The sequence below is a fragment of the Chaetura pelagica genome, unplaced genomic scaffold (assembly GCF_000747805.2).
Source record: "Chaetura pelagica isolate M959 unplaced genomic scaffold, ChaPel_1.0 scaffold470, whole genome shotgun sequence".
Lineage (NCBI taxonomy): Eukaryota > Metazoa > Chordata > Aves > Apodiformes > Apodidae > Chaetura > Chaetura pelagica.
Window position 1 is genome coordinate 774,379 of NW_009951911.1, and position 12,660 is coordinate 787,038.

The 12,660-nt window shown below is 49.0% G+C and overlaps 1 protein-coding gene across 1 annotated transcript in view; it reads left to right on the forward strand.

Annotated features, from left to right (window-relative positions):
- LOC104385842 (protein phosphatase 1 regulatory subunit 12B-like) overlaps positions 1–4,200 on the forward strand; it is a gene marked incomplete at its 3' end in the record, with an annotated part of 15,596 nt that extends 11,396 nt beyond the window's left edge. Inside the window, exon 5 of the mRNA XM_009994343.1 lies at positions 4,153–4,200. Within this exon, the coding sequence (XP_009992645.1) occupies positions 4,153–4,200 (48 nt within the window). The remainder of the gene's footprint in view (positions 1–4,152) is intronic.
- Positions 4,201–12,660: the final 8,460 nt, after the last annotated feature.

Here is a 12,660-nt window from a genome sequence, read left to right on the forward strand (position 1 = left end):
CTTTCCCTGATGCCTGTGGACTGTCTTTTTAAGTTATGGAAGGCTCCAAGTCCTCCACTTTCTGGACTTGGATTGCCTAATATGGTAAGGTATGTCCTCACGGGCTGTGCTGGTTTGCTGAGTTACAAGGAAAACTTGACTGGTCAAAAGGGACAGAATAGATGGACTTGTTCCTAGCTGATAAGAAAGTAAAATCTTTTCATCTAGATAGTGCTGTGTGGTGCCATCCATCCTCTGCCTCCTTGCTGCCAGCCCAGGGTCCCTTTGGGGGACAGAGGAGGCAAGGATTTTTTCCCTGCTTTTACCCTTGAATGGTCCCTTCCAGCAGAGCTGCAGTGGGAGAGGAGCCATCTGGCCTCTGGCCAAGGGACTGGAGGTGGAGCTGTGAGTCAAGTCAAACTAGAGAGCTTTTCATTATGTGTAAAGTCAGGCTGAGAGAGACTGGCTTCGAGTCCTGTTTGTAAACAGAAGGCTGTACTGGGTGGTGTGTTCTGCGAGAGAGGGAGATCTGCAATGTGTGTGTCACCAGCAAGATCAAGCTGAATCTTAAACAGCAGAAAATTGCTGCAGGAGCATGAGCTGATGTTTTGCCATAAAGCTTTAAATGTGGCACAGTTTCATGGAGTTTAGTGTCCTGGCTTCTTCGGGACGTGGAAGGGAAGACACTATAAAAATTGGAATTCGTTCTGCAAATATTTCTACCAAAAATTTTTTCACACGTCCTGATGTGTTGCCTCCTGTGCTCTCCACCCTAGCATGCTGGTGTTGGTTCTTCTTAAACTTAAGGTTTAGGGAAGGGCATCAGACTTGCTGTCTGCTGTCCCTGTTGATGCAGCACTGAACTCAGCGTGGCTGCCCAGGCCTGTTTACAGCTCTGGGAAAACACATTGTGCTTAAAGCCGAGCAATCCAGGGCAGCTCTGCAGGCTACAGGGTTACAGCTAAATGCCTTCAGGTTAATTCTTCTAATTCACCCAGTTGCTGAATTAGGAAGGTGTAATGTGAAGCAGTGTCCACAATGGAGATGGAAAGGAGTAACACAAAACCAGCTCAGGTCCCATCTCCGAGCCCCAGGAAGATGGAGCAAAATAGTGAGTCCTCCAGGAATGATTCACAAGGTCATGGGCTCATAACTATTTAAGGTAACTTTATGCTTTAATTTCTTGTTTAGTAAACTAGCCTCACCATTTCAGTGCAGGCCAAGGGGAGTGATCTTTCCCAGTTGTCAGCACATCATTTCTCCTGGAGCAATGGAGCTGAGGTTGGCAGTGCATCGGATACCATGGGACCCACCAGATAGTTGGCGTTTGCCAGCATTGCTGGGAGGCCAGTGCAGGCAGTTCAGATTCTCCCACGTCACCCCAGGGTCCTGTCTCTTTGCGTACATGGCAGCTATCTCACAGGTGTCCCGGGATCCTTTTGCTTTCTTCCCAGAAGGAACTGGGGCAGTGTGATGGATGGGGTGGCAGCAGGATCAGTGCCATGTGTGCACGTATCTCCAGTGCTGGGTGGGTCCAGTGTGGCCAGTCCAGGAGACAGGACCAGTCACGTTCAGGGTGGCTGTCAGCCTAGACCTATTTGTCTGAGGAGCAGCATAGCTCCCTGGTCCATATCCCAGAGACAGAATGCATCTAACTGTGGACTAGCTCCTGGAGCAAGTCCAGAGGAAGCCACAGAGATGATCCAAGAGCTGGAGCTGCTCTGCTCTGGAGCCAGGCTGGAAGAGTTGGGGTGTTCAGCCTGGAGAAGAGAAGGAGACCAGGGAGACCTTAGAGCACCTTCCAGTGCCTGAAGGGGCTCCAGGAAAGCTGAGGAGAGACTCTAGACAAGGGCTTTTAGTGAGACGACTAGGGGGAATGGATTGAAACTGGAAGAGGGGAAATTTAGATCAGATATTAGGAGGGAATTCTTTGGTGTGAGGGAGGTGAGAGCCTGGCCCAGGTTGCCCAGGGAAGCTGTGGCTGCCCCATCCCTGGCAGTGTTGAAGGGCAGGTTGGATGGGGCTTGGAGCAGCCTGGGCTGGTGGGAGGTGTCCCTGACCTTGCAGGGGGTTTGAAACTAGATGATCTTTAAGGTTTCTTCCAGTCCAAACCATTCCATGATTCTGTGATTTATGTCTAATTGCATTTATAGTTTTTGACTTTTTAAAGGTAACAGCAGATGTTTGTGTTTAAATTTGTAAAGGAGCATAGTGTTAATTTTTGTTCAAAACTGTCAAATTCTGTCTCATCTGATGCACTCAAAATTAGAGAAAGGAAAAATATCTCTGACTGCTCAAGTACTTACAACAGGTTCTCTGCTCCTCTGGGAGCCCATGATCATACTTAGTCATTCAGCCAGGCATGGGGAGGATGTCTCTCCTGATGTGGTTGAAGACATCCTTCAGAAAACCTCATCTGCTGGACTAAAATCCCTGCATCCAGCAGCAGCTCTCTGAGCAGCCCCTGCTGGCTCTGCCAGGGTGGCACGACTGTGCCCTGGGGAACGGCTGAAAGGCTGTGGGCAGGAGGAGGTGGCTCCAGCAGATGCAACTGGAACGTGCCCTCCTAGCCCCTCTGATCCAGCTGCTGGTGGAGGCTTCCTCGTGGCTCCTCAGCAGAGCCTCTGGGAAGCTGATGCTCCTTGTTGCCTGGAAGTGCCATGGGGAGTGGTGGAGCCCCCAGTTTAGGTAGTAAATTATCTCCCAAATATGTCCTGAAGGAGCAAAAAGCAGAAGCTCTATTGCCAGATGGCCAGCAAGGAATTAAGAGTAACCTAAATTTGTTTGGAAAACTGAAGTAAAATTCCCTGGAGGGAAAATATGCTTTGGAAGCTACCACTGTAGGAAAAACTGTGTGTGCCAGTGATGTGAGTGTGGTGAGGCTATTTGTCCCGCTTGTCTTTAAAAGGTCACTTTTTGTTCTGAGTTTATATCCTCCCACATGCTTCTCTCTTCAGAAAAAGCTTCATATTTGGAAGTCATTGTTAGCTTTTTTTGCTCTTGGACACGGAGTTTCCCTATGAGGAGTAACATTGTCTGGCAATGAAGCTACTTGATTATTTGGTATGTGAAGATGTAGAATCCTTAAGCTGCAAAACTCCTTCCTGGCAGGAATTTCCCACCAGCTTTGGTTTAAAACAGGCCTCAGGACAGTTTAATTCCTCATTTTAGTAGGTATGTGTCATGGAGCTAAAGATGGGCACTGTTGTGGGTTGTTTATATATATATGTGTGGGTGGGTGGGTGGGTGGATGGATGGATAGATAGATAGATAGATAGATAGATAGATAGATAGATAGATAGATCGATCAGTCCTTGGAAGTGAACTTAGCCTTCTGCACCACAGTCTGCTGCTGTTGAAGGAAGACCAGAAGCAGAACTGGAGCACAGTTAGATAGCAATATGATGAAGTTATACATTTGCTTGGCCAGCAGCACTGGAATATTGCTCAGTGTGAGCCAGCTGCTTCCACAGAGGGGCTCACATAAGGTTTTCTAGTGGAGGGGCTGGGGCAGGCAGGAGCCTGCATCAGAGTCTGGTGAATTCAGATAAAGAGCAAAATGGATCATGACTCCGTTGTGGGTGCCCTGAGATTTCTGTCATATTTTGGAAAGTCCCTTAGCTGGAAATAGCTGTGTTTACATCTGGTTCTTATATTAGTGTTTGCTTTCTCAGTTTCCCTGACATGGCCTGTTAATATCTTTGCAAATTTCTGCTGCATTCCTCCCCTGTAACTCAGCGTGTTTGTGCTGCTTCATCCTTTGTAAGAACGTGGATCAGGGAAGGGGGGACCTGTCAGCAAACACTGCAGAGTGCAACTGCTGAACAGCTTCCACTGGAACATACTATGTTTTAAGACTGCTGAATCCTCAGTAGGGGTAACTGGATGAAACAGCTTGATTTTTGGCAATGCTCTAAATTGGAATTCTGAGAGGACAGGGGAGAGAATCTCTCTGGAGTTTATCGTGCAGCTTTTTTTGAATTAAACATGGAGCCGAAGGAGTCTGAGGGGAGACCTTCTGGCTCTGGGACTGCCTGAGGGGAGGTTGGAGCCAGGGGGGTTGGTCTCTTCTCCCAAAGAAGCAGGGTTAGAACAAGAGGAAATGGCCCCAAATTGCCCAGGGGAGGTTTATATTTGATCTTGGGAACAATTCCTTCCTGGAAAGGGTTGTCAGGCCCTGGCCCAGGCAGCCCAGGGCAGGGGGGTGGAGTCCCCATCCCTGGAGGGGTTTCCAAGCCCTGGAGATGATGCTGGGGGACATGGGGCAGTGGGGAATGGGCAGGGCTGGGGGAACAGTTGGACTGAATGATTTTAAAGGTCTTTTCCAACCCAAATGATTCCATGATCCAATGATTCTGCAGTAACTGTGTTGGGCAAAGAAGCCTGACTATGAGTAGACAGAGCCAGGCTTTGGGTGGACATGAAGCAGGACCTCTGTACACATTGTTTTCCTGCTGGTGTGTGGAGACTGAGGATTATGGCATGAAAATCCGTGGTGCTGGGGTCATCCCAGGCCTCAGGGTTTGTAACTGTGGTTGCATTTACAGCACTGAATGGAATCAAATCCATGGTCTCAGGAACATTTATTTTTGGCAAAGCAGTCAGTGCCACATCTGTCTCCCTCTAATGGGAGACCGTAGCTGCAGCTTTGATTTGCTCTTGCTGGTTCTTGCTCCCATCACCATCCACTGCTGCAACCACTTGCTGTCAGCCCTGCTGGAGGTGATGAACATGAGATGATTAAATCCCTCTTCTGCAATCACAGAATTATTGTTGAATCATGGGATGGTTTGCGTTGGAGGGGACCTTAAAGGTCATCTAGATCCAACCCCCTGCATGGGCAGGGACACCTCCCACCAGCCCAGGCTGCTCCAAGCCCCATCCAACCTGCCCTTCAACACTGCCAGGGATGGGGCAGCCACAGCTTCCCTGGGCAACCTGGGCCAGGCTCTCACCAGCCGCACAGCAAAATTCCCCCTTGTCCTCTCACTCCTTGTCCCAAGTCCCTCCCCAGCTTTCCTGGAGCCCCTTCAGGCACTGGAAGGTGCTCTAAGGTCTCCCTGGAGCCTTCTCTTCTCCAGGCTGAATACCCCAACTCTCCCAGCCTGGCTCCAGAGCAGAGCTGCTCCAGTCCTCCCAGCATCTCCAAGGCCTCCTCTGGACTTGCTACAACAGCTCCATGTCCTTCTTCTGTTGGGGACTCCAGAAGTGGACACAATTCTCCAAATGGGGTTTCACAAGAGTTGAGTAGAGTGGGAGAATCCCCTCCCTGCTGGCCATGCTGCTTTTGATGCAGCCCAGGACAGGGTTGGTTTTTGGGCTCCAGTACATGTTGACAGCCCATGTTGAGCTTCCCATCCACCATCACCCCTAAGTCCTCCTCCAGGCTGTTTTCATTCCAGTCTTTTCTTTAAATTCAGTCCCCAGCTTCTGAGGTCAGGGAGATCCTTGGGAGGTGTCAATGAACTCCCCTGCTCCTCATCCTGTTAGAGATGTTGGATTTGAGTGTTCCGGGCACATTATCTTTTCTTCCCAAAACTCAGCTCTGCTCCACAGAACTGGAAGACATTTCTCCTGCGTGAATAATTTGACACCTGCAGGGCTAAAATGGTGTTGTTGTGCTGAGAATGGAGCTTTTTAAACTCTTTTCACTGTTGCTTTTTATTTCCTAGATTTGTACAAAAGTAAAAAGAATTCTGGAGTATATTTAAAATGTGCTTTTCTCAGCCCACACTAAAATAATCTTCTACTGCTTCATGCTAATCCAGGTATGCCTGATGGGGGTGCCTCCCAGCCTTTTGCTGATAAATTTAGTGATGGGAATAAAAAGTGGGGGAAATCTGATGCTATAGGTGCAATTATAGACTGTCAGCTGCTGGGTGTGTAGTTGGGAGAAGAGGAAGATCCTTTCCCTCAGCTTCCTCTAATGCCAGAGCTGCTCCTGGGAATCCCAGGCAGGGCACTGCAGATGAAAGGCCCTTCACTTCCACGGTTTGTATCCATTTATGGGAAACTGCTGCAGTGCCTCCCATCACGTTTCCAGCACAGCTCAATGCCTGACCAATAATTTCTTTGCTACAGCCCTCCAGCCTTCTCTTGCTGAACACAACCATTGTCAGTTCTGAACAAGCCCTGCAAAGCTATAATTGAACCTGTGAAAGCTTGCATATCATTCTAAAGTGATTTATTTACATTATTTTAAAGTGCTTTTTTGAATAGCCTGGATTTTCAATCAACTTTTCATTCTTCAGACTGAGCAGTGAGTTGGGTATTAGGCTGAATGCAGCTGCTCCAGCTTTGACCCTGAGTTGTCCCACGTAACAGCAGCAGCTCTTTGGCTCTCTGGGTTCCTACATGGGTCTGCAAACTGCATTTCAGTTCACAGATAACAGTGTGAGCTTGTTATTATAACTTTTAAAGCCTGGCTTTTTGTCGCAGCCCCTGGTTCAGTGACAGTGCTGGGAGTTCCAGATCAGCAGATGAGCAGTTCCTCTGCAGAGCCTGCAGGATTTCTGTGCACAAAAAGTGAATAAAGATGGGAGAGCAGAGAGGTTGATAAGGCTCATGTTTTTCTTTGCAGGTAAATTCCTTTCCAAATGTTGGTAATTCTCCAGAGAGCTGGTAGGGCAAGATCCTGTGTAGAGAAAGGTGCACCTGGTGTGCAGGTACCTGAGGTGCAGTGCTCCCCAGCACTGACACCTTCATCTGACTGGGGAGCCCCATGTGTTAAACAGGAATTCCTGGCTCCTCAGACTCACAATCAGACTGATCACAGACTTTTTCCTTGCAGATAACACTCAGATCTGATTTGCTTCTGTTGGAAGACACAAGGCAAAAAACCCCTGCAGGAGCAAAGCAGTGGGACCCTTTAACTTGTGCAGGGGCTGCGCGGTATTTAGGGCTCGAATAATCACAAATACAGGACAGCCTGAGGTGAAGGGAATCACAGGATTTATTAAACTTTGCCCCCAGAATAAATGTTATTATAAAGGGGACATTTGAACTATGGATTTCAGTTTTGTATGCCAATCCAGTAATGTGAAAGCAATAGGAAATCTAATCTTGACTCTGTTCTCTGCAGCCTGCGTCAATAGTTAATGTGTTTTTCATGTTTAAACTCAGCTCCTCTAGATGTTTTACAGAAATTCTTTAGACTGAGAACAATTATTTTATGGGTATGGAGTGGCTTTGTAGCTTGGCTCTTAGAAACAACTGCCAGGATAGTTTATTTCTCTGTTTCTCCAGAGAAGTGTCATGTGAATAAATGTGGCTTTAGAATTTATTTAGTATTGAATTAGTGTTGCATAAAATACGAATTGCACGTTTCAGTGTTTCCCTAAACTGGAACATGACTCAGCACACAAACAGCACACTCTTCTCCTGCAAGTGGGAAGTCCAGAAGTGAGGATTGTGAGCATTTTTTTAATTGAATATCAATCAGACAACTAAGCTCTGTGGGAGGGGACACCAGCAGGCATTAATTAATTGGGGGTTTCTCTGCTTCTCACAGAGCAAAATAGTCTCAGCAAGAGGTTCAAAGGCAAACATGAAATGTGTTGCTCACCTCCATCTTGCTGAGCATCCAGCTGGGTTATAATTTGCAACTAGTGTCCCTGCAGCACAGCCCACTTGGTCTTTATTGCTTGGCCCAGTGTAGGAGAGGGTCTCAGCAAGGGCTCTGGTGAGACCCTGGCTCCAAAGGCTGAGTGTGTAGCAGCACTGGGGAGGAGTGGCTGGAGAGCTGCCCAGCAGAGCAGACCTGACTGACAGTGTCTGAACCTGAGCCAGCAGTGTGCCCAGGTGGCCAAGAAGGCCAACACCATCCTGGCACAGGAATAGTGTGACCAGCAGGATCAGGGAGGTGATCTTACCCCTGTGCTGGGCACTGCTGAGGCTACACCTCGAATACTGGGGTCAGTTCTGGGCCCCTCACTGCAGAAGGGACATTGAGATACTAGAGCATGTCCAGAGAAGAGCAACGAGAGTTGAGGAAGAGTCTGGGGCACAAGTCTGATGAGGAGCAGCTGAGGGAGCTGGGGATGTTCAGCCTGGAGCAAAGGAGGCTGCGGGGAGACCTTCTGGCTCTGCAACTGCCTCAGAGGAGGTTGGAGCCAGGGAGGAGTTGCTGTCTTCTCCCAAGGAACAAGTGATAGAACAAGAGGAAATGGCCTCAAGTTACACCAGGGGAGGTTTAGCTTGGATCTTGGGAACAATTTCTTCACCAAAAGGGTTGTCAGGCATTGGAACAGGCTGCCCAGGGCAGTGGTGGAGTCCCTGTCCCTGGAGGGATTTCAGAGTCCTATAGATACAGTTTTTAGGTGATACGGGGACATGGTTTAGGTAAGCACTTGTCAGTGGTGTTGGACTCGATGATCTTGAAGGTCTTTTCCAACCAGGGTGATTCCATGATTCTGTGTCAGTCCCAGGTGTCCCTGACTCCCCCTTGGCCCCAGCTGTTCTTTAGCTCACTCTCTTTAGCAGAAGGCTCATGCCTGTTGCCAGACCCTCTTGCCCTCCCATTCTGTGTGGCCGTGTCCAAAGTGCCTCTTGGGAATGGTCCCTGCAAGTGCCCACGTTGTGTGTAGAGGAGCAATTGTTGGCCAAGGACAAGACAATCCCAGAGACCTTCCAGTAGCTCAGTGGTCTGCAGGGTTGTGTGCTGGTGGGCAGGGAGGGTCCCTGGCTGTGTTTAGTTTCCAAGACATAGCCAAGGAGGCCCTGTGGGAAGGTGTGTGGTGTGGGGAGCGTCCTAGTGCTGCGTGGCCCCAGTTCATGTCTTGAGATTAGATCCTCCAACAGCTGAGCCTGGTGTAGCTGCAGACCTAACCTGGTCTCCAAGACAGGGATGTGCAGGAGAATGTGATCAACCTGATGTGGAAAATGACAGCTACAACTTCAAGGAGGTGGTTCTGGGATGAGAAGCTCCAAAAATACCAACTGCTCTCCCTCATCCTTCAAGTTTTATTACAAACCTGGTCTCCCAAGAGGGCTTCTTTCCTCTCCTCTGCACTCCTAGAGAACATGCCATGAGCTTACATCACCCCTGAGCATCACTCTGCATCACTGCCAGCATCACTCTGCTTTCACTCATCGCTCTGCCTTCACTCCCAGCTTCTTTTCCCTTTTTTATCCACTGCAGGTTGGAAAGTTACAGGGCTGTTTAAATGTATTATTAAGGTCATATTCTGTAGTTGAAGATTTTCAGCACATATGAAAGGGGTGTTTGTATGTTTCCCCTCAAATATTTAGCTCAGAGCTTCATTCTCTTTCTGGTACATCATTTTCATGGACATGGGTCCTCCTCTTTAGTTAAAAAAACTGGGTACAAATAAAGGCATCATTACTGAGGAAGGGAGAAGAAAGCCAGCTGAAAGGAAAAGGAAAGATGCCTGAAAAGAGTGATCATAGCCAAGACCATAGCTCCAAATACAGAAAAATGCTGGTTTCTATAAATATAGAAGATATCGTAGAATCTTAGAATGGTTTGGGTTGGAAGGGACCTTAAAGACCATCTAGTTCCAACCACCTGCATGGGCAGGGACACCTCCCACCAGCCCAGGCTGCTCCAAGCCCCATCCAACCTGCCCTTCAACACTGCCAGGGATGGGGCAGCCACAGCTTCCCTGGGCAACCTGGGCCAGGCTCTCACCACCCTCACACCAAAGAATTTCCTCATAATGCCTAATCTAAATCTTCCCTTTTCCAGTTTTAATCCATTCCCCCTTTTCCTCTCACTACAAGCTCTTGTAAAAACTCCCTCCCCAGCCTTCCTGCAAGCTGTATATGCAGTACTATAGAACAGTTGTGCTGCTGCACTCACAGGTGAGAAGAAATTGAAGGTGATCTAGCCCTGAAATAAACTGCAGTGTGAACAGTCTGGGCAGTCCCAGGGTTCATGTCTAGTGTTGTGTAAATCCTCACAGATGGGGTTTTTTGCACATCTTTCTGGTAGCTGCATAAATACTCCTGAGCAAATGAAGCAGCACCACAGCTCTAGCACAGCCCAGGCCCCTGGTTCCTACTCAGAAATATCCTTAACAGACAAAACCTAAGCCATGACCTTGAGTATTACAGACCTAGGGATGTCAGGGCAGCAGCAAAGCAAAAGTCGTGTTTCCTACTTACACAGGGGAGAGCTTGAAAGGAAACCATCCAGAACAGCAGGAAGAAACCCCTAAATTGGGCACCTTTGTTGAAGGAATGATGAAAGCCCACATGTTTTGCCATATTGCATCTCATTCTGCTGGCTAATACAAGGATACTAATTCTCATGCTGCTCCGCTCTTCAGAATGAGTTATGGTCCAGCAAGATGCGTTTTGTCAATCTGTGAGGCATCTGCACTGGATGACTAATTAACTTTTAATTAGTAGGGAATAGAAAGCTCAGTTTGTGTTATGGTTTGAGGCTCAGGCTGAGTTCTGTGTTGATTTTGGAGCTTTCCCACCTCTCCTCTCAGCAGGAACGTGACCGTGGAGGGATGTGGCAACAGTTCATGGAGGGTTGGGTGGAAGGGGAAGGCAAACCCTGCAATTTCAAACTGTTGGACTCCACCTTGGTGACTAAGCTGGGCTTTGCCAGGCTGGGAACTGTGATTGAGACACTGCAGTCTGCTGGTGGCCACACGGGTTAGCCCAGTTTCACTGGCTGTTTTGAAACCCCAGAAACTGAGACCAGTGCCAAAGGATAAGCTGTGTGTGCAAGTTCTATAAATATGGCTTTAAAATGTCTGAATTCCCTTGTTGTCGCTGTCCAGAGCCCCAGGCTGCTGGGAAAGGTGGAGGGTGGGGGGTGATGAGTGCAACAGATGGAGGCTGGAAAGATCAAGGTCCTGCTACAGTCTCCTTGCTCAGCAGGGTGCCTGTCACTACCTTCTTGTGTGTCTGGACTTAATTTCCATACCTTTAGAAGGGAATGCAGAAATATTGCCAGGCAGAATTAGACCTCTCCAAACTTTCCTTTTTTCCCCCCCTTCTGCAGTCGGTGAATAATGAATCTCCTCCTTCTTCATGATGGGGTATCAAGTAGAAACCTGATCTCAGAGTGCCTTTCCTAGAGCAGGATGGCCCAGCAGCCCTGTTTCCCTCTCTCCAGGGTCACCCAGGGATGCTGCATCACCCCTGGATGCTGCAGGTGCTGGATGGCAGGAGAAACTGATGCAGCTGCTGTTCCAAGCACCCTTCCCCAGCTGTGTCTGTCAGTAAAATTACACAGTTGCCAAGCACTGGGCAAAAAAGGGGCAGTATTTCAGATCAACAGAGAGATGTTCAAGTGTACAAATACTTTAAAATATGTTTATATAGATACTCTTCTGCACTTGCTAGGAAATGTTGGATGGTGAAGCAGCCTGTGGGGCTGGAGCAGCTCGTGTGCTGCGGGTGACTCCAGGCAGCTGGTGACTTGGTCAGCAGCCAGTTTGGGTGGGTGAGAATGAGTCTGGATGAGGACATGTCCTTCGGGGTGGTACTGGTTGGTTGATGCTGCCCTACTGGAACCGGTCCAGTGCAGATACATGGGCTGCTGCCTTTCCAGCAAAAGAAAACAGATTTGCAACCTCATGGTTGTATTTAGTGAACGAGCTATTAAACCAGTACACAAACTGTGTGTTTGAGAGCATTTTTCAAGTGAACATCCCGTGTGCTTGTTCACATGGGCCACAAGGGATCCTCTTGCCTTTGCAGTGAACAATTTTGCCATCCCTGAGATGCTGCAAAGAGCTCAGCAAAGAGCTAGCTGGAAGTTTGGTAAGAGGAGTACATGCTTCCTTTCCTCCAAGCTCCTCTCATCCCCTCGATCCTGCTGCTTCTTGACCGAGCACATGTCACACGAGCTCTGCGTTGCCTTCTTGCAGCTCCACACACACCAATGAACAAAAATCCTGTTGCACTGTGTGTGCCTGTGTCCTCCCTTTGCTGGTATGAACCTCTCCTTGTCCTTTAAAATATCTCCCTTTGCTGCAGCTGCACAACGTGTGCTGGAATTTCAGCTTTACAAAGAGCCATCGATTTGCCTCCAGCCTCCTGCTCGTGCCCAGCCAGGCCTCGGGAGCTTGTCCAGTGTTTTCTTCCCCCTCCTCTTTTGTTCTCCATTTTTTTTGTGACTTTTTTTTTCCCTTTTCCCCCTACAAGTGGCAGCCCAAATCCCAAGCTGAAAGTGAATCGCTGCTGCTGGCTGCCCTCCAGCATTCCTGGCGGAGCGAGTCAGGATCTGGAATGTCAGAAGGCAGCGGCGGGAGGGCCGAGAGGAGCCTTCGCATGGGTAACAGCGCCGGGAGGAGGAGGAGGAGGAGGAAGGAACAAAACACAACTTCATCTGGACTGCCCCCTTTCCAAACCAGCGTTTGTTCCTGATTTATGCTCTCGCCGTTCGCTTAAAGCGCGCGGCTCCGTGCGGCGGCAGAGCTGGCGGCACCGCTCCCGCCCCAGCAGGTTTGGGGTTTCTTCCCCTTTGTTTTTTTTTTGGCAAAAGCTTCGTGTCTAGATAACCCCAGCCGGTTTTCTGGCACTCTCTCTGGACCTGGGAGGTTTGGGCTCGTGCGGTTCTGGGAGGAGATCGCTTTGGTCCAGTCGCTGGGCGAGGGGAAATGTCCCTTTGCGGAGGAGCCGGGCCGGGGCCGTGAGGCTGGCGCGGAGCGACGCCCGGCGCGGGAGCACAGCGAGTCCTTGACACTTTCTCCTCTTCTT